The 23,622-nt window shown below is 43.0% G+C and overlaps 1 protein-coding gene across 1 annotated transcript; it reads left to right on the forward strand.

Annotated features, from left to right (window-relative positions):
- Positions 1-14,113: 14,113 nt before the first annotated feature.
- Ccnq (cyclin Q) lies at positions 14,114-20,859 on the forward strand. Its single transcript, XM_006999089.4, is given in 6 exon segments — positions 14,114-14,297; positions 14,300-14,393; positions 16,217-16,331; positions 17,941-18,153; positions 20,697-20,737; positions 20,739-20,859. Coding segments are annotated over 6 exon segments (729 nt in total). The 5' UTR covers positions 14,114-14,152.
- Positions 20,860-23,622: the final 2,763 nt, after the last annotated feature.

Here is a 23,622-nt window from a genome sequence, read left to right on the forward strand (position 1 = left end):
TCTTTCTCCAGTCTCACTTCTGATTTTATGTCACATGCGTGTGCGTGCGTGTGCATGTGCGTATGCATGTGTGTGTGTGTGTGTGTGTGTGTGTGTGTGTGTTTATGTAATGAAATATAACCTAAGATCCACAAATGAGAGAAAGCATGACATTTGCCTTTCTGAATCTGGCTTATTTCACTGAATATAATGATCTCTAGTTGCATTTATTTTCCAGAAAATGACACAGTTTATGGTTGAATAAAAGTCTTTTATGTGTATATACACTTTCTTTATCCCTTATTCTATTGATGGGCACTTAGGCTGATTCCATAATTTGCATATTATGACTAGTACTGCAATGAATATGGCTGTGCAGGGTTTGGGGACATTTCTGTTAAGTTGCCTCCACATTGCTAACCAATTAACTTTCACAGTTTTCTTCAGCTATCGAGGTAGACCTTGTTCATTGATCATCATGTTGTGTTTTGGACCTTTAGTAGTTCCCAATATCTCCTGTGTTGAAGCCTTGATCCCCAGCTGACAGCATCATTGGGAGGTGAAAGAAACTATAGCAACTGGGCCTTGTTAGAGGAAACAGGCCACTGGAGGCAGCCCCCTGACTATACTGGGTTCCCAGGCCTTTCCTTTCTCTTTTGCATTCTCTTTGCTTCCCAGATGTCATAAGGTGAGCAGTTTTGCTCTGCTGTATCCCCATGGTCATGATGTCTTTCTTTGCCACAGTCCTACACTGATGAGGGCAAGAGACCATGGATTGAAGCCTTTAAAACTGTGAACCCAAATAAATTTTCCCTCCTTTAAGTAGTTATCTCTCAGGTATTTTTTCTTTTCTTTTCTTTTCTTTTCCTTTCCTTTCTTTTTTTTTCTTTTAGACAGGGTTTCTCTGTGTAGCCCTGGATGTCCTGGAACTCATTTCTGGCCCTGAGCCTCAGCAATATGAACTAGAACTAGAGAGGTGGACTAGCTGATATGTTTGAAAGTGGGAAGCATGGATACACAGAGCACACAAGAAAGGGGTCAGGCAATGATGGTGAAACTGGTCAGGCCTTCTCTTTCCAAGTCAGTGGGAGGGCATTTGGGGTCAAGGGGAAAACTCAGAGGCAGGAGTCAAAACTCTTAAAGGCAGAGTGGTACCAACATACTGAGTTACATCAGGTAGTTACCTCACCTTGGAGCTGATTTTTTTTAAATTCAAGGATATCAGGTTATAACTCTCTATGAATGGGACCATATTTTGAAAAAAAGGGGTCTTTGAAGGTATTATAAGTTAGGGCCTTTTCTGTGGCATAGTGTTGCCACCTTCACTGCAGCTGTCCTCCTGTTCATGTCCCAGGTCTGAGCTCATATGTCTTCATAGAGCCTTGAGCCCTCCAAGACCTTTCACTGGTTCCTTTGCTGCTTAATCACCTGTCATTTTGCTCTCCTACTTCCTTTGTTGGTTAGTCTTGAACTTGTCCACTGGGAAGCTTTTGTCTTCAATGCCCAATTGCTCAGTATAATTTTTTAAAACAAGAGCTTTATTTAGGTATAATTCACATGGTATAATAGAGACCCCTTTAAACTATATAATTCAATGGTTTTTATTTGTTTTTTTTTTTTTGTTTTTTTTTTGGTTTTTCGAGACAGGGTTTCTCTGTGTAGCTTTGCGCCTTTCCTGGAGCTCACTTGGTAGCCCAGGCTGGCCTCGAACTCACAGAGATCCACCTGGCTCTGCCTCCCGAGTGCTGGGATTAAAGGCGTGCGCCACCACCGCCCGGCGGTTTTTAAATATATTCAGAGATGTTCATCTATCATCAAAATTTAGGTCTGAGGGAATCCTCTTTGCCTGTCCCCAGTAGTAGCCACCTCTTGTCCCTCTATCTACCACCCAGCAATCATACTTCTTTTTTACTTTCAGGGCTCACAACACATATCTATTGCACACCCTGGTGCCCAGCATTTAGCACTTCTCATGCCCCACACATGGTCTTATATGTGCCTAGAACTTGTGCTAGTATTTCTGTATGTTAGTGGGAAGGGCCATGATTAGACCTTCTGTGATGAAGTTGCTCTGTGTGGAGTGGGACTGGGGTGAAGGAGGCAAATCTATTGAAGGGAGACTCTGTTTCCCATGGTTGCAGCTGTGTTCCCAGCACTAGGCCAGAACCTAGGTGAGTAGGTATATACTTGGATCTAGAGGGGAAAAATCTCTAAAGGGGTTACAGTGTGTTTAAAAATGTAAAAGGGAGAGAGAAAAGGGTATAGACAGTCATATATATATATATATATTTAAAATAATAGTAAAGTCCTTAAAAAGTGAGTAAAGTAATATAAAAATGCCATGTAAAGATAGGAAATATGCAGAGACTCTGGATCTTATATGTTATTGTGTTGTATTTAATTTTTTTGGCTGCTAAGAAACACTGGATTATGAAAGTTGCTAGATTAAACCAACCTATATATTTTAAAAATATCTTGACCTCAGAATGGAAGTCAAAAGGTGTGCTGTTTTGAGAAAGAGGTTATGCTTTTATTTCCACAGGAAATGAGAGGCTGGGGATTCATTCCAGGTTAAAGATGATCAGGTTTGATTGAGTAAGACCCCCTGAAAATCCTGACTATAGACATAAAGAAATAAACCTTAAGAAACCCCACAAAACACATAACATATATTTTACCTGTTCAAACATAATACAAAACATCATAACTGACTTGTGCACACCACATATTCCATACTTGTAATGTGCATTACTTTTAAAAGTTTATGTATTTTTAGCTGGGCAATGGTGGTGCACACCTTTAATCCCAGCACTCAGGAGGCAGAGCCAGGTGGATCTCTGTGAGTTCGAGGCCTGGTCTGCAGAGAGAGATCTAGGACAGGCTCCAAAACTACACAGAGAAACTATCTTGAAAACAAAACAAAAAAAAGTTTATGTGTTTTCAGAACAAAGGGACAAAATAGAAATATTAATGAAAACAGATGGCCCGGGTGATTCAGCATGTCAGAATGCCTGTTACTGTCTCCTCAGAATTGTACATCCATAACAGCTTCAATGCTGCTGACTGAGATGATCCAGCCTCACAGAATACTACAGCCAAGATTTAACAATTATCCTGATTTTATCAAGGTTCCCCCAAAGATACCAGCATCCACAAACAATAAGAAGTAGTCTAGAGAATGACATCCACATGCTCAAAAGATGGGTTATGAATGTTTATTATCATTTACGTGGGGCTGGTTACAAGTTGTTATTAGTCATAGTAAAAAAAGGCTTAAAAATTAAATTCAAAGATCTCTTTCTAGAGGAATAAAGAGGGATATGATATAGGAATGATAGGAAAAAGGGTAGATTATTGATTCTACTTTATTCCAAAAAATAACTATTAACCTCAAAATATTTTACATTGGTATGGATTTTGGCTTATTGATATACATTTAAAGTTATTTTTATACTGTATGTATGTTTCTACTCTTGTTTGGGGTATTGTGCTTATACAGCTCATTTAAGTGTAATGTGTAATTAAGAAACACAGGTTAGTAGTCATCTATAATAATCAAACTTATAATCATATTAGGTATGTTTTCAAGGTTAAACAGATATATTTAGATAGATAGATGGTTTTCAAGCACTTCAAAGGCCTACAGAATATGGTATTTAATATGTTTAATAACCTAAGGCTTTTCATGATGGGCATTAAAGAACCTCCATATGGAGTTTGCTTTCTTAATGGCAAAAGATAGCCATTTGGGCAACAAACTGCCCTTGCCTTGACTGCTGACAGTATGCTGTCCAAATTGGACAAGCAGGACACAAAAAAAGCAACTGCCGAACTTTGCTAAGACAAGGCAGGAGAGTCCTTCAAAATACCTGCTTCACAGAGAAGTCTGTCAGATATTCTACGCCTGTAGATTGAAGATAAATGCCCCAACATTGCAGAGGAACCTTGAGTGACTGTTCTGGCAGCCAGCTGTTTCTGTCATTTAGTTTTAGAAGTTGCTTGCTCTGTATTTCCTATTTACTCAGGTAATATTATATCCTTCTGGGGTCTTTGATGGAGTTGAAGACTAGATAGTTATCATTAAAGTTTTCCTTAATTATAATAAAAGGTAAATTAGGTATAAAACTTTAGACTCACAAAAATAAAATAAATAATAGAGTATTTTCTCTAATTTTGCCAAATACAAATGGACTGGATATTGTAACTGTAATTCTTACTTGATAACTGTTTTTGTTGTATATACTTTTACTATGTTAAAGTTAAAACCTTCCTTTTTTAGGCAAAAGGGGGAAATGTGGAATAATCCTTCTGTACACTGTGTAAATTATACTGTGATTGGTTTAATAAAGAAGCTTACTGGTCAATAGCTGGACAGGATAAGGTTAGGTGGGAGAACCAAACTAAAGACACTGAGAAGAGGGGTGCATTCAGAGGAGATGCCAGAGAGACACGGAGAGGAAACAGGAAGTGCAAGATGAAAGAGGGGTAACACCACATGGCAGAATGTAGATTAATAGGAGTGGGTTAATTTAAGTTAAAAGAGCTAGCAAGAAAAAAAAAAGCCTGAACTACCAACAGAACATTTATAATTAATATTAAGTGTCAGTGGTTGATAGGTGTCAGGTAAGTGAGGGACTCTGTGATAGGTGTGGCTTGCTAGAGGGAGAGCCCTTCTTAAGAGTTTGCTAGCTCTGATTGGTCACTTGTGAATTATTCATTTATCAACCACTGTGCTGAGGCTGCCTGCCAGTAGAGTGCCTTGTGACCCAGGGCTTTAAAAATTAATGTGTTCATTGAGTCATTCCCTTGACTCACATTCACAAGCACCTATTACTTGTTGAGCATAGACTCTTCACACTACAAAATACCCAAGGGAGAAGCAGGTCTCCATACAACACTGTTTAACTGCAGGCCTATAGGCTGGCTCTGAGAGACTAAGAAGGCTGGCTTCCAGGGGAGGGAGAAACATCACATTTTCAATTATGTTGTGTGTGTGTGTGTGTGTGTGTGTGTGTGTGTGTGTGTGTGTGTGTGCATGTGCACGTACTTGGGGGTGTCATGTGCTTGAATGTATGGTGGAGGTAGTGTAAGAAATTGAAAGGCAACAACTTGATCCCCCAAGGTCCATGTCACTTTAGGGAGTGTGAATTTCAAGCTGCCAGTTTTCAGATCTATTGGTCTGGCCCAGGCTCTGTGTTATATAATGAAGTTCATGGCTTTGACCAGCCAGGATGAGAGAGATTTCTCAGCCTTAGGCAGAGAGGGAAGTAGGGCTGCTCACAGCCTGGGGATAGACAACCAAGATGGCTCAGAGCATGACAAATGTTGACAACACAGAGGCCTGGGGGCCTGAGCCCCTCTAATTCTAAACACCTGTGACAATACAAACCAGAACAAGCTAGACAGAAGGATGTGTGGCAGGAGTCCTTACACCAGACCAAGCTGTCAAGCTGAGAGACCACCATCTTTAGGGGAGCTGCCTGAGGTCCATGCCATGAGAAGCATAGACCTGAGGCTGCCCAGGCAACAGAGTGACTGGGCAGAGACTGGCATCTCAGATCCTAACTACTGGCTTTTTCTTGAAGTAAATGGAAGGGCCTGTTCACCTTACTGTGCCAAGAAGCTCATTTTGGTAGATGTATCATGGATGAAAGACAGTCTTCCAAAATATTTTCCTGTTCTAATCCTCAGACCCTTTGAAACTAACTTTATCTGTCAAAAGAGCCTTTGCAGATGTAGTGAGGATAGGCATGTTGATATAAGGTTGTTTTGGATTACCAGGATGGGTCCTAAATCTAATGACAGATGTCCACATGACAGACAGAAGAGACACATACAGGGGAGAAGGCAGTGTAGGCACAGAAGCAAAGACCAGAGTGATGTGGTCACAAATCAAGGGACAGTTGGGGCTACTACAAGCTAGAGAGGAACATGAAGATCACATTTGTCTTAGGATTTTTTTCCTGATTTTTTTGAGACAGGGTTTCTCTGTATAGCCCTGGTTGTCCTGGCTCTCACTCTGTAGACCAGGCTGGCCTCGAACTCACAGAGATCCGCCTGCCTCTGTCTCCTGAGTGCTGGGATTAAAGGTGTGCACCACCCCTGCCCAGCTTTTCTTAGGGTTTTTATTACTGTGATGAACCACCATTATAGCATGAATCTTAAAGAGTCTTATTAATAAAATCAAACCTGAGGCCAGGTATTGGGGTGAATGCTGGAAGGTCAGAGAGACAGAACAAGCCACAGCTACCTCACCTTGCCAGTTCCTCAGCTGATCCTGTTTCCTCAGACTGGAAGCCTCTGAGTCCTTATTCAAATGAATCTCAGCTGAACTGCTGCTCCAAAGCCTAAAATCTTAACCAGCCAAATGCTTCTAATTCCTGGTTTTCACACCTTATATATCTTTCTGCTATCTGCCATCACTTCCTGGGATCAAAGGCTCACTTCTTGGGATTAAAGGCGTATGTCACCATGCCTGGCTGTTTCCAATGTGGCCTTGAACTCATAGAGATCCAGAGGGATTTCTGCCTCTGGAATGCTAGGATTAAAGGTGTGTGCTACCACTGCCTATCCTCTATGTTTAATATTGTGGCTGTTCTGTCTGTGACCCCAGATAAGTTTATTAGGGTACACAATATTTTGGGGAACACAATAACACCACATTTCCCCTTTTTTGACTAAAATTTTAAAAAAGCCTATAACTAATACAAGAAAAATTATATCTAATAAGTATATACAATATACACAGTCAAGATTACATTAACGATGTCTAGTCCATTAACATTTGACAGATTCAGACAAAAAACTCCATTAATATATAACAATGTGCAGTCCAGTAACACTTGATAAACTCAGACAAAAAATTTCATTACTTATCCTATTTAAAACAAGTAGTTTCTTTTTAAAAGTAGATTCAAAAATTGACCTTTTATCTTATCATATTCATATTCTCTCTTTTCTTTTCATAAAAGTTTCAATAATCTATCTTTTGTCATTTTTATATCTTCCCATTTTTCTTTTTAGTGTAGATTCAATGATCTACCCATTTATCCTATTATTTCTTTATCTTTTTTCTCAGAGTAGATTCGATGATCTACCTCATATCTATATTCTCTTTTTCCTTTTTCTTTTTATTTTTTTTAAACAAAACCTCTGAATCTAATCTCCTTGTTCGGCTTTTTTCCTGGCCATTAACAATTAACAACTTGTAACCAACCATCATAAACAATGACAATATCCATAACTCAAACAACCAAAAACCTCCCATCCCACCTCTTGGGAATGTGGGCATCATTTTCTTAAAATTACTCTCTGCTTTCTAGGGGCGAAGACATCTTTTTTTTTTTTTTAGTTTTTTCAAGACAGGGTTTCTCTGTGTAGCTTTGTGGCTTTCCTGGGACTCACTTGGTAGCCCAGGCTGGCCTCGAACTCACAGAGATCCTCCTGGCTCTGCCTCCCGAGTGCTGGGATTAAAGGTGTGTGCCACCACCGCCCCGGCTTGGGGCGAAGACATCTTTAGGGAATCCTGAAAAGAAATTTTTGGGTTAGTTGTCAAGTCCTGTATCATTTGTCCAGCCGCTGCATAATGAGAAAGTGCAGGGCTTGTTTCAAGTCCTTATTCAAGTAGTCTGTCAGGCTGGATCATCTCAGCTAGCCATCTCAAAATTGTCGTGAGTAGTTTGTAGTCCAAAGTCGATATTTTCTTGGTGTTAATCAGCTTAATGGCTTTATCATAGTCCATGTGGAATCATCATTGTGGGATCCTGTCATCTTTTTGAAGATTTCAAAGTCACTGCTAGGTGTGGTCATGGTTCACTGCAGACATTTTTTTTTTTTTTGTGGCTCCTCTGTGGTTTGGAGCAATCACAGTCTCATAAATGTTTGTCTCTTGGAACCATGAATGTTCTTCCCTAGAACAGAAAATCTTCACAACAATTTCTCCCCACCATTTGTCTTGCCAAACTTTTCTAAACTGACCTTTGTCGATGCTTTCTTGTAACATGATGGTCTTGGTAATTCTTCTCTAAACAAGTAGCGGTAAACCCTTCATCCCAGGTAGCAGCATCACCGCAGTCACCAACATGATGAGAAGGAGCCAGCAATTCGGAGTAGCAGCCTCTGTCTCCATGGTCCCACTGCCACCGTTTGTGCCTGGGCCCTGGCTGAAGCTTCTCCTTAGCAAGCCTCCTAGGCTGGCCTCAAACTCGGGATCGTCCTGCCTCTGCCTCCTTCAGTAAATCCTACTGGTGTGCACCACCACAACTGGCAAAGTGTAGCTCTCGTCTGAGCAGCTGCTCGAAAGGCCACAGGCAAGTAGCTTTTTCAAGAATTTGTACCACGAACATTGGGTACCAGATGTAGCATGAATCTTAAAAGTTCTTATTAATAAAAACAAACCTGAGGCCAGTTATTGGGGTGAATGCTGAAGATCAGAGAAGCAGAATAAGCCACAGCTAACTCACCTCTCCAGTTCCTCAGCTGATCCTGTTTCCTCAGACTGGAAGCCTCTGAGTCCTTATCCAGAATGAATCTCAGCTGAACTGTGCTGCTCAAAAGCCTAAAAGCTTAACCAGCCAAATGCTTAACCAGTCAAATGCTTCTAGTTTCTGGTCCTCACGCCTTATATATCTTTCTGCTTTGTGCCATCACTCCCTGGGATTAAAGGCTCACTTCTTGGGATTAAAGGCGCGAGTCACCATGCCTGGATGTTTCCAATGTGGTCTTGAACTCACAGAGATCCATAGGGATTTCTGCCTCTGGAATGCTGAGATTAAAGGTGTGTGCTACCACTGCCTATCCTCTATGTTTAATATTGTGGCTGTTCTGTTCTCTGACCCCAGATAAATTTATTAGGGTGCACAATATTTTGGGGAACACAATAATACCACACACCATAACCAAAAGCAACTTGGAGAGGAAAGGGTGTAGCTGGAGAGTTTCTCTCCAGGTCCCACCAAGTCTCTGGCAGTCCCACAGCCCACTTATAAAATAATCACTCAGATGCTTATATTACTTATAAACTGTATGGCTGTGGTAGGCTTCTTCCTATCTAGTTCTTATATCTTAAATTAACCCATTTTTATAAATCTATACCTTGCCACATGACTCGTGGCTTATCTCCATCTTCTTTGTGTGGGCATTTAGTGCTATGAATTTTTCTCTTAGCACTGCTTTCATAGTGTCCCATAAGTTTGGGTATGTTGTACTTTCATTTTCATTGGGCATTATTCAGTTCCCATGAGTTTGTAGGCTTTCTGTAAATTTTGTTGTTGTTGAAATCTAACTTTAAGTCATGGTGGTCTGATAAAATACAGGAGGTTATTTCAATTTTTTTTGTATCTGTTGAGATTTGCTTTGTGACCAAGCATGTGGTCAATTTTAGAGAAGGTTCCATAGGGTGCTGAGAAAAAGGTATATTCTTTTGTGTTAGGGTGGAATGTTATGTAGATATCTATTAAGTCCATTTGAGTCATAATGTCTGTTAGTTCCCTTATTTCTCTGTTAAGTTTCTGTCTGGCAGATCTATCCAGTGGTGAGAGTGGGGTGTTGAAATCTCCCACTACTAGTGTATGGGGGTTTGATGTGCGATTTAAGCTTTAGTAATGTTTCTTTTACAAATGTGGGGTGTGGTGGTATTGTGTTCCCCAAAATATTGTGTACTCTAATAAACTTATCTGGGGTCAGAGAATAGAACATAAACTCTGTGAGTTTAAAGCCACACTGGAAATAGACAGGCATGGTGACTCACGCCTTTAATCCCAAGAAGTGAGCCTTTAATCCCAGGAAGTGATGGCAGAAAGCAGAAAGGTATATAAGGCGTGAAAACCAAGAACTGGCTGGTTAAGCTTTTAGGCTTTTAGCAGCACAGTTCAGCTGAGAGCCATTGGGATAAGGACTGAGAGGCTTCCAGTCTGAGGAAACAGGATCAGCTGAGGAACTGGCAAGGTGAGGAAGCTGTGGTTTGTTCTGCTTCCATCGCTCACCCCAATACCTAGCTCCGGGTTTGTTTCTACTAATAAGACCTTTTAAGATTCATGCAACAATTGGCGCCCAACATTCAAGGTTTGAATTCATGTAAAAGTTACTTGCCTGTAGCCTTGCGGGCTCCAGCTCAGACCTGAGCTACCATCAGCTGGTTGTGGTGAAGCACGCTGGTAGGATTTACTGAAGGAGGCAGAGGCAGGAAGATCCCGAGTTTGAGGCCAGCCTGGGAGGTTTGCTAAGGAGAAGCTTCAGCAAAGCCACAAACGGTGGTGGTGGGACCATGGAGGCAGGGGCTGCTGCTCCGAGTTGCTGGCTGCTTCTCATTGTGTTGGTGACTGCAATGATGCTGCTACCTGGGATGAAGGGTTTACTACTGCTTGTTCAGAGAAGAATTGCCAGGACCATCGTGTTACAAGAAAGCATTGGCAAAGGTCAGTTTGGAAAAGTTTGGCAAGACAAATGGTGGGGAGAAATGGCTGTGAAGATTTTCTCTTCTAGGGAAGAACATTCATAGTTCTGAGAGACAGACATTTATGAGACTGTGATTGCTCCAAACCACAGAGGAGGCACACACACACACACACACACACACACACACACACACACACACACACACACACACATCTGCAGGGAACCATGAGCACGCCTAACAGCAACTTTGAAATCTTCAAAAGGATGAATGGACCCCACAATGATGATTCCACATGGACTATGGTAAAGCCATTAAGCTGATTAACACCACATAAAGATCGACTTTGGATAACAAACTGCTCAGGACAATTTCAAGATGTCTAGCTGAGATGGTTCAGATTCATAGACTACTTGAACAAGGACTTGAGACAAGCCCTACATTTTCCCACTGTGCAAAGACTGGACAACAAATGATACAGCTACCTCTCCCAGGACTTGACAATTAACCCAGAAATTTTCCTTTCAGGATTCCCCTAAAGATGTCTTCACCCCTGAAAGCAGGAAGTAATTTTAAGAAATCAACGCCCACATTCCCAAGAGGTGGGCATGTACCACCACTTCCTGGTCCTCTTTTTTTGGAGACAGTCATATTATGTGGCCTTGGCTGGCCTGGAAGTCACTCTGTAGACCAACCAGACTAGCCTCAACTCACAGAGATCCACCACTCTCAGACTCCCAAGTGCTGGGATTAAGGATGTGTATTACCATCAATCCACATGAGTCTATTAAATGGGTAACAGAATTTAAGATATAAATTGAAGAAATACACTCATGAATACAGAACTGAGCAGACAGCAGAAGTCATCCTTTGATCTGACTGGGAGCGAATCCACCTCGCAGGCAGGAGCAGGGAGAAGGAGCATGTGACCCTTCTCCCTCTGCTTTTAAGAGGTCACTTACAACAGCAGGAAGCACCACCCACTTCGGGCCATATAGCCCAAGGTCATGGGTGGAACAAATACCACTATATTTCCCCTTTTTGTCTAAATAAGAAGGTTCTAATCTTAATACAAACTATATACAATAAGAATGATTATTGCTGGGTGGTGGTGGCATATGCCTTTAATCCCAGCACTGGGGAGGCAGAGGCAGTCGGATCTCTGTGAGTTCGAGGCCAGCCTGGGCTACCAAGTGAGTTCCAGGAAAGGTGCCAAAACTACACAGAGAAACCCTGTCTTAAAAAACCAAAAAAATGATTATCAAGTATTGTCCAGAAAAAACAAAGATTAATAACATAACCAAAAATGGGACTACGACCAACAAGAACAATATCAAACAAGAAAGACATGCTAAATGTCCAGAAATGTTCAGAACATGGGTAAATGGCAAATTACCAAGATTATTCCAATAGCTGTTCTATCTTGAAGATTCTGACTCTAGTATTAATATGTTCTAGCTAAGATATGAGAAGATTGTAATTGTAACTATCTAGTCTTCAACTCCATCAAAGACCTGAGAAAGAACATAATAATACTTGAGAAAACGGGAGATGGATGCAAGCAACTTTTGAGAATCTTTTGAGAGTACACAGAGACAGCTGGCAGCCTGGACAGTCAACTAAAGTTTCTCAACATCATTGGTGCATTCAAATTGGCCACAGGCCTAGAATATCTGACAGACCATTTTCAGAAGCAGGAATTTTGAAAGACCATTTATGGTGATATTTTATTTGTGCTGAAATGTGATTTTATTTGTATGTTAATAAATAAAAGTGCCTGGTGGTCAGAGCTAATAGCAAGACATAGCAGAAGTCTGGCAGTGGTAGCACATACCCTTAATCCCAATCACATGTCAGGCAGATCTCTGTGTGTTCAAGGATACTACCAGCATGGAGACACACACTTTTAATCTCAATACCAACCATAGAAGACCTGGAGGTCTGTACAGACAGGCAGTGATGAGGCAGTCATGTGGTTGGGTTTACAACCAATGAGAAGGCAGAACAGAAAGTCAATAAATAGACAGACACACAGGAAGTTGGTCTCTTTCTCAGGGGAAGGACGGCAGCAGCAGCGAGTGGTAATAGGCAGTTTTAGTCTCAGCTCTTAGCTACTGATCTCTGACCTCTTGGGCTTTTAACTCTGGAATTGGCTCTGTGTTTCTTATTTAATAAGACTGTTACATCTACCACCATCTTACTCTGTCTTGGCAGAGTTCAGAAGTTGCTTTTCCTAGTGTCCCGCTTGTTCAGAAAGGACAACATTCATACTGTCAGCAGTAGAGGTAAGGGCAGTTCTTTACCCATCAGGCCATTATGTGCCAGGAAGAAGACAACCTTCCATAATACCACTACAGATGTGTACCACCGCATTTGACAAACTAGAACCTGAGTGTGTGTCGCAGTAACGCCCACATTACCGATACCCGTTTACCATGTCTGAGCGAAGGGCTGCGGATTAATCCCAGTAATCAGCATACCTGGAGAATTTACCGACTTCGTCGTTCCTGGCGAACTTACTGACGTCACCGCTCCGTGTGTTGAATTCTGAATCCTCTTCGACCCCTCACCTGGTGTCCGAAGTTTCCTTCCCGGGTTTCGGCACCAGTTGCTGTCCGAAGTTACTTTCCCGGGTTTTGGCACCAGTTGGTGCGCGCTCCTCGGCCAACGAGGAAGAACGACCACCACGCGAGGATTCTTCTCAGATCACACTTTATTGGAGCGCCTCTTGATTAAGGGAGAGCAGGAGGTGAGGGGCGGCGAGGACTAAAATGCTGCTGCTTATATAGGGAATCAGGCAAACGTGCCGTACTGTGATTGGGTCCCGCCAGAATGCTAGCACGGGGAGCCACGGGATAGGCTGAGGACATAAGGCCAATTACCATACTCGTGCATCATAGCCAAATATGGAGTTGTTTACAGCTAGGCTACCAGGAAGCCAGCGCCATCTTTGAATAGCGGCTCCCTACAAGTGTGATCTTTAACTGTAACACTAGGACTTTTGTCATCTATTTGGTGTCACAGAGGCTCTTTCTTCTATGTCATCTTGGCAGGATTTTAGCTAGGTGAGCTGTGGTTTGGGTGACCTCTAGGTAAGTGCTTGGTCAGATGTAAACAGACACAGGGCAGTGTATTGTCCTTTCTAAGCTTCTGTCTAGACCAATTTGCCAGCTGGTAACTGAACAATAGTCTGAACTCTTGCTCATGAACAGGATTTTGTATACCATATCATAGGCAGGAGCTTGGGGCTTCTTAGAAGTATATAATCTCAAAGCCCCAGGAGGCCTCATGAATGATGTTTGCATTCAAACTCCAGCCTCAAGGGCTTTGCTAGTCCATTGACATTTGAGAAGCCTATAGACTGAAGCATGAATCTATTTAGTCTTATCAATAAAAACCAGGAGTCAAATATCGGGGTAATAACCTGAAAGATTAGAGGAGCAAAGGAGCAGCCACCAGTGACTTCTTTCCTCTCTGGATCCTCAGACTGAATGGTGGCTGAGATCCTGTCTCAGCCTTACATTCCTGTCTCCACCCCCCAATTGTGCTGGAATTAAAGGCTTGAGCCTCCCAAGTGCTGGTGTGGGCTATCACAGCCTGGTCTCTATGGCTAACTAGTGGCTAGCTCTGCCCTCTGATCTCCAGGCAAGCTTTATTTGTCAGAACACAAAATATCATAGGACAATAGACCTAGCAAGAGATCCAGCAGCAAGGTACTGTGAAGGTAAAATGTCTTGGTAGGCCATGTAGCATTAGAGCTTAGTCCAGTGAGTAGTGAGCATGGAACTGAAGGACTATCAACCTGCTTTTTTTTTCTCTGTAGTGGTCAAGCTGGACACGCAGTTCATCCTTATTGCCACAGCTTATGCAATTTACCACAAATTCTTCTGCAAGATCAACCTGGACACCTATGACTGTTATCTGGTTCCATGCCTTCTTTTTACTTGGCTGGCAAATTAGAGGAGTAACACCTGAGTACTCCTGAGTTCATTAATATATCCAACAGCTATTGGCATCCTAGGTGAGGCATGTAGGAGGGTATCCCACTGTCCACCCTGGCAACTCCTATGTGGTTTGCCTTTCAGGCACCAACAGTCAGGCTTGGAAGAAAGCAGCTGGATCACCTTGACCCAGGTCTCAAAACACTAGCTATAAAATCAGAAAGGAACCTAATTAGGGGTCTTTATAGGAGGGAAGCTATGAAGTCTCCCACCCCCATCCACCCCAGCTGGACATAAGGCTTGAGAAGACAGAGATTGGGGAAGTATGTCAGAGAAGAATAGTGTGGAATCTTGAATCCAACAGAGGAACCAAGGATGGATGGAGGCAGAAGATCATGGGAGAGAAACTCTCCCAGTTACATTGTGGGATTGGGAAGATCTGCAAGGCCCACAGGACCTTGGCTACAAAGAGAGTTAGGCAATCATCACACTTAGATCATGAAAGAAATTGAGTCTCAGTAGCTGAGCAGCCTGTCTCCCCCTGATATTGGTAGTAGACTGCATAGCTGGGCAATGCAGTTATGTTCTGCCAAAGGATGCTAAGCCCAGCCTTGAGGTTGCACCAACATGCTGGGGCCCTGGAGACAGCCATGGCATTTAAGGAAAATCACTGACTAGTTGTGTGTCATGGGCCTTTCCTGGAACTCAAATCATTAAGAAGCAAACTATTTTATTCTGCTGCTTTTTTTTCAATAAACAAGTAACAACAACAGCAACAACAAAACCACTCCTCAGCCACTAAAGCCTGGCTGGTTCACAGCAGACAAGGTGAGGTGAAGATAAAAACAGAAGCAGAGCTGAAGAAGGGTGTCTGGAGTCCATCTGTAATTGCCTGGTCCCCAGCAGGGAGGAGCAGCAGAAGGGAAATTGTGTGGACATGGGGACAGAGATAGTGTTCTGCAGCTCAGAAGGATGAGTCATGGCACAGAGTTCTGAGCACTTGGTGTGAAACCTGTTTGTATCCCTTGGAGTTCTTTCTCAGGAGATTGTAGATGTGAAGAGTGTAAATAAGGACAGAAAGTTCTGGAAGAAAGGAAGACAATATGAGAAATAGGAAACTAAAACACATTCACCTTTCAGAATATACAAGCATATGGCTGTGTTTCTTTATGTTCCTTGAGCCTGGAGTAAGAATCTTGGGTATTGTAGCCCAGATACAAAGAGCCACCCTTCTGCCCCACTGACTGTGTTAGGGAATATAACTGGCTTGAGTGCTTGTGCCTCTTGTTCCTCTGGAACCATTGTAAAAGGTCAGTCTTTTTGTTCAGCATCTTACTGACAATGTACAGCCTCGTGGGTTAAAAGAGCAGTAGTAGCCTCTCTGCTAGTGCCTGTGACTTCCCTAGCAATGGACTTTTGACTGTGATTATCAGAAATAAATTTCTTCTGTGGAGTAGGCATTAAATTCAGTCAGAAAGCAGTTGGTTGCCCCATAACAGACGTGCCAGTATTGCATCAGTGGACATCTCTTTTTCCCCTGGTTGGAAGTGCAGCATGCAGGATCCGTAACTAAGACTGTTGACCATTCCTCCCCAGCAGCCTGCATAGTACCTTCTGGTACTATAAAGGCTAGCCAGTGGGAAGGAAGCTTCCTGGTTAATTCTAGCTTACTTTCTGTATGTTCTGTGACCAGAGCATGTGATATCTTCAGCTTTAGGATTTTAGCATCTTATTCTGGTGGACAACCAACAATTTTACAAGACACTTTAATGTGCAACTGCAAATCATTTGCCTTAAGGGCTTGCTTGCTGGAGCCATCTCATTGCTTGGGGATAGGAGGCTATCATTGGCTACTGTAAGTCTTGCAGGGTTTTTTTTTTTTTTGCAGGTACTTTAACCAGAGCAGCAACTCTTTGGAGCTGGATTACAGCTTCTGGGAGTTCTGAGTTAGCATTGCGTATTGTGAGCTCCTCAAGTTGAGAATTTTGTGCTTCCAGGTCTTCCAGCATCCACACAAGGTATCTGTGTGCTGGATGCTGGGAACTGTTTCTAGTGGCTCTAACCAGGTTTTTCATACCATAGTCTAGAAACAAATCCCTTCCAGTGTACAAAAGCACAACATGTGAGGAGGTTCAGGGGCATTGGGAACTGGGGCACCTGATGAGTCAGCTGACTTCCTCTGCCCTGTCTAGGGCTGTTCTCAGCCAGTTTTCATTTCAGCTTCTGCCTTTCTGTGCACTTTTCTGTGGCCACATATGGTGCTGCAATGGCTTCATAGAGCAGAAGGAGGCCCAGATGTGGCCACAGAAAAGTCTAGAGGGTGGGTGCTCACTGACCCTCAGAGAAGCAGGGCTGGTTTTGTGATGAGATGAAGTCCCTGTCCTCATGAGTTACTATTGTATCTGACTCTGTTGTGCTTAGAGATCTATGGGGAGAGCCAGTTATTGAGCTGTATTCTTTTAACTTCCATGGTCACAAAAGTCTCAGCAGAAGACCATTTGCAAAAGCAGCACAGGAGGAGGCCTACTGGGGAGTACTTTGGTACCTTAGGCCCATGTACAGGGACAATGGAGGGATGGCCTGCAGACAAGGGAGCTTGGGCTTGGGACAGAGCTAGGACTTCGGGTATTTTTAGATGGATCTTTTATGGAGGTAATTACAGACTGACATACAGCTGTAAGAAATATTCAAGAATGATCTTGTGCCCTTTGTCCAGCCACCTGCAGTGAGAACACTATGTCAGACTATAATACAGTGTCATGGCCAAGATGTCGACAGCAACACAGTCCACTGGTTTTATGTATATTTAGTTCTGTATGATTTTATTGTGTATCTACATTCATGTGTCCACTACTAGAGCACACATGTGAAATGACTCCATTCATGCAAGTGTCCTTTAGATTCCCCTTCATAATTTCAACTAAACTCCTCATGATCACAGAAATCTCTTGTCTTGGGTTAGTGGGCAGACTGTCTGATCAGCATTCCAGAAGATGGGAATTGCATACTGGCTGAGGTTGTCCAGACAACAAGACTTGGAAAGGAACAACATTCTGGCCTTGGAAGCTGTATGATCTGGGCCCAAATCAGAGCTGGTGGCAGGTGTTGCTAGAAGCCTGTGCCTCTCTCTGTTTGTTGCAGGCTTAAGTAACAGGTGTTACTCCTCTTGGCATACCAGGATCACATGCATATGGAAGACTCTTGCTGGTATCTTTTTGCACTGCATGAGACTCAGGCTGAGCATCTGTCTTCTGAGAGCAGGAACTGACCTCTAATCTGAGAGACCATGGAGATGTGGCTGAGACTGCCATTACTTTGGGTTCTTGTTATGACCTAGAAAAACAAGTCACCATTTTCTGGTCATCCTGAAAGCAGTGCCTTCATGGCAGGAACATTGTACGGGGGAATGATGTCTTCTGTTCTGAAGATAAAGGTGCTGCCTTTGGGAGCACCATGTTTCAAATGATTTCCCGTCAAACCAGGCAAGTGGTATGTATCTACAGTCCCAACACTCAGGAGGCTGAGCAGGGGATCACAAATTCAAGGAGGCTGGCTGCTGCAGAGAATGCAGTGAAGCAGTGAGGAGGCAGGACCTGCACCTGGAGGCTGATGTGTATGTCTTTGCATTTCCTGCTCCACTACCTGATTTCTGTCAAGAACAGTTGGCAGTGAACCCCCATCTCTGTCACAGCCTGGGCCTTACTGTGTGATAGCTACCATGGCAGGCTGTGCCTCCATCTCCAGGCTCAAAACCTAGCTGTGATAATGTTATACACAGCCCTGCAGGTCTTTGGGGTTGAGGTGCCTCCTGAGGCTGAGGCCAAGAAGCCATGGTGGCAGGTGAGGTGGCTGCTCAGGGCACAGTATTGTACTTTTCCTTTCTGAAGTCCCTCCAGCTGGATGCTCACCCATTCCTTTCCAGTAGTTACCTATGAATAAGGTTGTGAGGCACTTGGGAATATTGACTCTTGAAAATAGTTTGTACTAGCAGTCTTCAGCTGGGGCTTTCCCTCTTGATACTCTTGCCATTTGGGGCCAGGTTATTCTTTTGTGGTAGAGGCTGTCAGATGTTGACCAGCAGCCCTGGCTTCCACCTAGGCATTGCCAAATGTCCTGGAGAAGGAGTTACTCTGGTAAAGAACAACAGATAAACCAAGAACATGAGACACATATTGAATTAAATAGGATCTTGGCATTGATCAAACTAAATGAATAGACCTAGTTTCACCTCAGAATCCTTGGGGTTCTTATTGGCAAAGATGGATTGGTGAACAATAGAGAGGTGATAGGTCAGATGGAGTGATGGATAGGTAGACACTACAGGAAGACAGATGATGAACTCATAGGTAGCTGAGACTAGTAAATAGATTGTATAGATGGATAGATATATTAGATGGATGGGATGGATGGATGGATGCATGAATAGATGGATGATATGCCGAAAGGGCCATTGGTAGGCAGCACGCTGAAGTCTTAATTAGAGAAGCTGTGTGGGTGATAAGCAGAAAGGCTCTGGTCTCTTACACACACTTCTCTGGCCTGTGTGAGCTCTATGGGAAAGCTGACCTTCAAGTTTTCTATCTACCTAATCTTGCGTAAGTTAGACATATAGTTGGTGCTCAGGGTCCTTCAGTTAATGTATTTATAGTCACAGTGTCAAGCCAGGAGTTCCTCTCAGGTCATGTGGGATGAAGAGGGCACCTGTGTAGACAGAAAGTGCTATTCCATGCTTAGTCAGTCAGGGGCTTTCAGATAAGAGGGCAACAGTAGCCTTGCTTCCTTGGCATCAGGTGGTAGTAAAAGGGACGGTTACTCCCTGGCTCTGTTCTCGGAGGGTATCTGGTGGGCGTGATGGCCCTGTCTCTCCCAGCTGCTTGGATCTGTAATGTTGTTACTTGTTCATTTGTCCTGGCTTTTCTCCATTTTTCTTTCTTTACATTTTCTTCAGTAGCATATAAACTTCACTTGGTACACCAGTACTCCCTCCACTCCAGTCCTCAGCCCTCTCAAGAGGAATGTTAGCTACACTGATCCAACACTGCCAGTATGGATCTACCCAGCAATTACTCAGCCTGGGAAGCAGTTGCCCTCTCTGGGGTAGTGGACACATGTTCATCCATCTCTTCTTAAAAAAATTTTAGATTTATTTATTTTATTTTATGTGTGTGAGTGTTCTGTCTATATGTATGTGCAACACATGTGTGTGCCTGCTGCTCAGAATTCAAAAGAGGACGCTGGATTTCCTGAAACTGGAATTACAGAGAGTTGTAATGCTATGTGGGTGCTGGAAATATAACCTGGGTGTTCTGCAAGAACAAGTGCTTTTAACCCCTGAGCCATCTCTCTGGTCCACTTCCACAGCCCCAGTTCTTCTTAAAGCCTGTAAAACTAAGTTGAGCATTTCTGGCTCACTCAGAGCCACATGTGCTGGGCAGTTGTAGGTACAGAGATTTTGCAGGTCATTTCACAGCAGAGCCACCTGTACCTTGACCTCATTGGCTCCTTGGTCCCCTAGGCAGCAACCCTCCTGGTGTAATATGAGTATGGTACCCAACAGGGTTTATTTTAGAGCCCTCCAAGTCCCTTCAAGCTTGATTGCTGGAAAGACTCTCAGAACCAAGAGAAGCCATCATAGCACAGTTAATTTATTACAGTGAATGGATCCAGATGAAAATCTGCCAAGGTACAAGATACATAGTACAGGGATCAGAAGAGGCTTCAGAGAGGTGTGAGCTTTCAGGTGGCCTCTTGGGGAACAGTGCTTTTATCAGTGGAGGGGGGGCAGTATGCACAGGGTACTATCATCTGGGAACCCCACCTGCACCCTGAGTACCAGGATTAATAATGGGCTCAGTCATCCAGACATAGAGTATTTGGGTGCTTAACCTGACTTACTTAGGCCTCAGCCACCCTGAGGTCCAGCTGGTACCATACCATGTGTTCCAGGTCCCTCACTTGAACCCTGCTGTTAGACAACCTGCCAGGGCCTTAAGGCCCCTGGCAAACCAGGGCACTCACAACAGGCAGGGGTTCCCAGGGCACTCAGAGATGATCCCCAGGCACCTTGGGAGAAAGTGTATGGCCCTAGGCATGTGAATTGGCCCCGAACTGCATACCCCTCTTGCTGTGGGCTCCTGAGGATATGCTTCCATTTTATGAGTGATCTCACACACTCATTTGCTCTAGGTTTTCCACAGGCTGGAGCAAAGTGTGGGCCCTAGGTTGCCTAACCTGCCTGTTTCTTGAAATGAGACTCCCTTTTCCTTAGTCAACATCCATCACCAAGGCTTCTTCATCTGGAGTGTGTGTGTGTGTGTGTGTGTGTGTGTGTGTGTGTGTGTGTGTGTGTCCTAATCAGAGCTTGTTTTCCTTCTCCTTTCTAGGTGTTTAGTGATGATCTTTCCAAGCCAACCATTGATAAAATTGTCTGATCTCATTCAGATTTATATCATGGACACAGAAATTCCCTTAGGCTCTGGTCCAGGACTTTCCAAAGAAGCCCAGTATGGTTTGCTGCCTGGGGATGGTGCCACCACATCACTGTGACAGCCAGTCCCCAGAGGACCAGCTGAGAGGACTAGGTGTACTGCTGGAGATGGGCTGGTGAAGGTGATGACATGCTGCCATTATTACTATGCTCAGCAGCCCTGGTCTAGATGATGTCTGGTGTTGCTTCCAGCCAGGCAGACTGGAACTCACAGGAAGGTGGCTGCCTTGAGGCTCTGCTTTAGCCTGTTGGGAAGACTCGACCACAATTAAATGTGATGTCATTGACAGGGATGTCAAAGAACAGAGGGGACTGCATTCCTAGGAATTTTAAAAATTCATCTATTTATTTTGCATCTTGGCCACAGCCTCCCCCATCTTCCCCTCCCAGTCCCTCTCTCATCTCCTCTATTCCCACTCCCCAATCCCCTCCTTTTCTGTCTTCATCCATGAAAGAGCAGATCTCTCATGGTTATCAACAAAGCATGGCATATCAAGTTGCAGTAAGACTAAGGACCTCCCCATGTGTTAAGGCTGGGCAACACAATGCAGTATGAGGAGTAGAGTCCCAAAAGCCAGTAAAAGAGTTGGAGACAGCCCCTGTTCCTCCTGTTAGGAGTCCCACAAGAGGATGGAGCTACACAACTGTTAACATATGTGCAGAGTGCCTAGGTCAGTCTCATGCAGGCTTTCTGGTTGTTGGTTCAGTTTCTGTGAACCCTTATGAGCCCAGGTTAGTTGATTCTCTGAGTCATCCCATGGTGTCCTTGACCTTCTGGCTCCCACATTCCTTTCTCCTCCTCCTCTACAGGATTCCAGAACTCTGCCTAATGTTTTGTGGGTCTCGGCATCTGCCTCCATCAGTTGCTGGATGATGCCTCTCTGATTGGGCCCCTAGGGATTTTTTAAAGCCAGATTTATAGAAAACATGAATGTGAAGCATTGACGGAATTTTATTTTGTGTAATAAAAATGATGTGGATCAACAGAGGTCTCCATCTTTGCGCTACAGTTCACACCGCCCTTGGAGTTTTTGTGTCAAGACAATGTAGAACAAGAGTCCAGGGGCATTCTACCTTATGGCACCCTTCTGATTCTTATCCTTTCAGAAAGTCTGGCTTTGAGTATAGGGGCAACAACAGCCTGCTGTGGGCTCCTTGCACCTCTTGCTGGTCTTGATCGGTATTCAGCACATGGCAGCCCTGTGAGGCATTTACCCACCACCCCCACAGCTTCCCAGAGTTTTCTTGAGTGTGAGCAGCAGGAAATATTAGATAGAAGGATTTATAGCGGAGAATCTTGTGGAGATAAACAGATAGAAAATAAAGGATAGCCTCGAGGGGGCCTGGAACCTATTCCAACGGGCCCGGACTGTCTCTGGCCCAGGGTTTTTATAGAGACGCCAAGGGGTGGAGCAAAAGACCTCCTCCCCCAGCACAGCCAAGTGCAGACCATCTCAGACACCTGCACTCAGGCCCGTGGTCCTGATCATCCTCTGTGCGGACCTGCTGGGTAAAGCCACGAGGAACCCAAGAACGGGCTCCCATAGGTCCCCCTTTCTTAATATATAAAAAATAACTATTAATGGCTTACAGCAATCTCCATAGCTGTTACACCTCCCAGTATGGGAGTAGAGGGTGATAAAGATGGCATTTCTCTTTTGAATTAGGTCCAAGGTGATTACAGCAGTCTTAGCTGCCTCAAGCCCTTTCTAAACCAAAAACTCTTAAGGCAACTACAAACTTAAAGAATCCCTTAGCTTCATCATTACCATTAACAGGTTAACATAAATATTGCTATACATAGTCACAATTCTCTCAATCTTACAACTCAAAGCAAACTCTTAACAGAACCATTTGAATTAGAATATATGGTGCTATATATAGTTAACAATTTTCTCCGTCTTACAACTTTAACTCTTAATCATTTGAATTTTCTTGCTAACAACATAGGAAAAACTTCGATGTATTCACATCAAACTTAAATATTTCCTTAACTCCACAAAGCCAGGGTGCATTAATATCAATAGGTTTCTGTGAACATAATTCAATCTCATAACTCCTCCTTTTCTTTATAATTTTTTAAGCAAAATCTCAAACCTAGTTAGAGGAACCCAAACTTATACAATTTCTACGAACCCATATTGAAAAGCAATATTTTCAATCTAACCATTAACACTTTGAAAACTTTTAGCAAAACATCCAAAAGCAGTTTCTTAATAAAACTCTTTACACTTTAAAAGTAGTCTCTTAGTATACCCCATTTGCATTTCTTACTAACAAAACATGACATTAATCCACTCAAAGAAAATATTTTTTAAATTAAATAGACTAAGGAATATTAACTCTCCCTTTTATAATTTTTAAGCAAAATCTCAAGCCTAGTTAGAAAACCCAAACTTTTCTGTTTAAACAGTTCCATTTGTAACACAAAACCAGTTCCATAAGTAATTCCATTTTTACATAAACAGTGCCATAAAACAATTCATGAATCACCAGTTAATAAAGCATATATGTATACACAAAACTGCATCTTGATTCTAGGTAGAAATAAATTTCTTCATTTAAACAGTTCCATTTTTAACCCAATTCCAGCAAGCAGTTCCTAGGTCATTACTATGAATAAACTCAAAATTGTCCCATTACAATGAATTCTCTATTGTTTATTTCATTTCTTAAGTCTTAAAATTCAAATGATAAATTCTGGTACTAGCCTTCCAAATATGAGAAATCCATAACCAAAATCTTTTTGTAATTTTATCTCATTTTAAGTTCAAAAAGTTCAAACGAGAAATAAATTCTTGTATCAGGCTTTCACTTCCAAA

The sequence above is a fragment of the Peromyscus maniculatus genome, chromosome X, assembly GCF_049852395.1.
Source record: "Peromyscus maniculatus bairdii isolate BWxNUB_F1_BW_parent chromosome X, HU_Pman_BW_mat_3.1, whole genome shotgun sequence".
Taxonomy (NCBI): domain Eukaryota; kingdom Metazoa; phylum Chordata; class Mammalia; order Rodentia; family Cricetidae; genus Peromyscus; species Peromyscus maniculatus.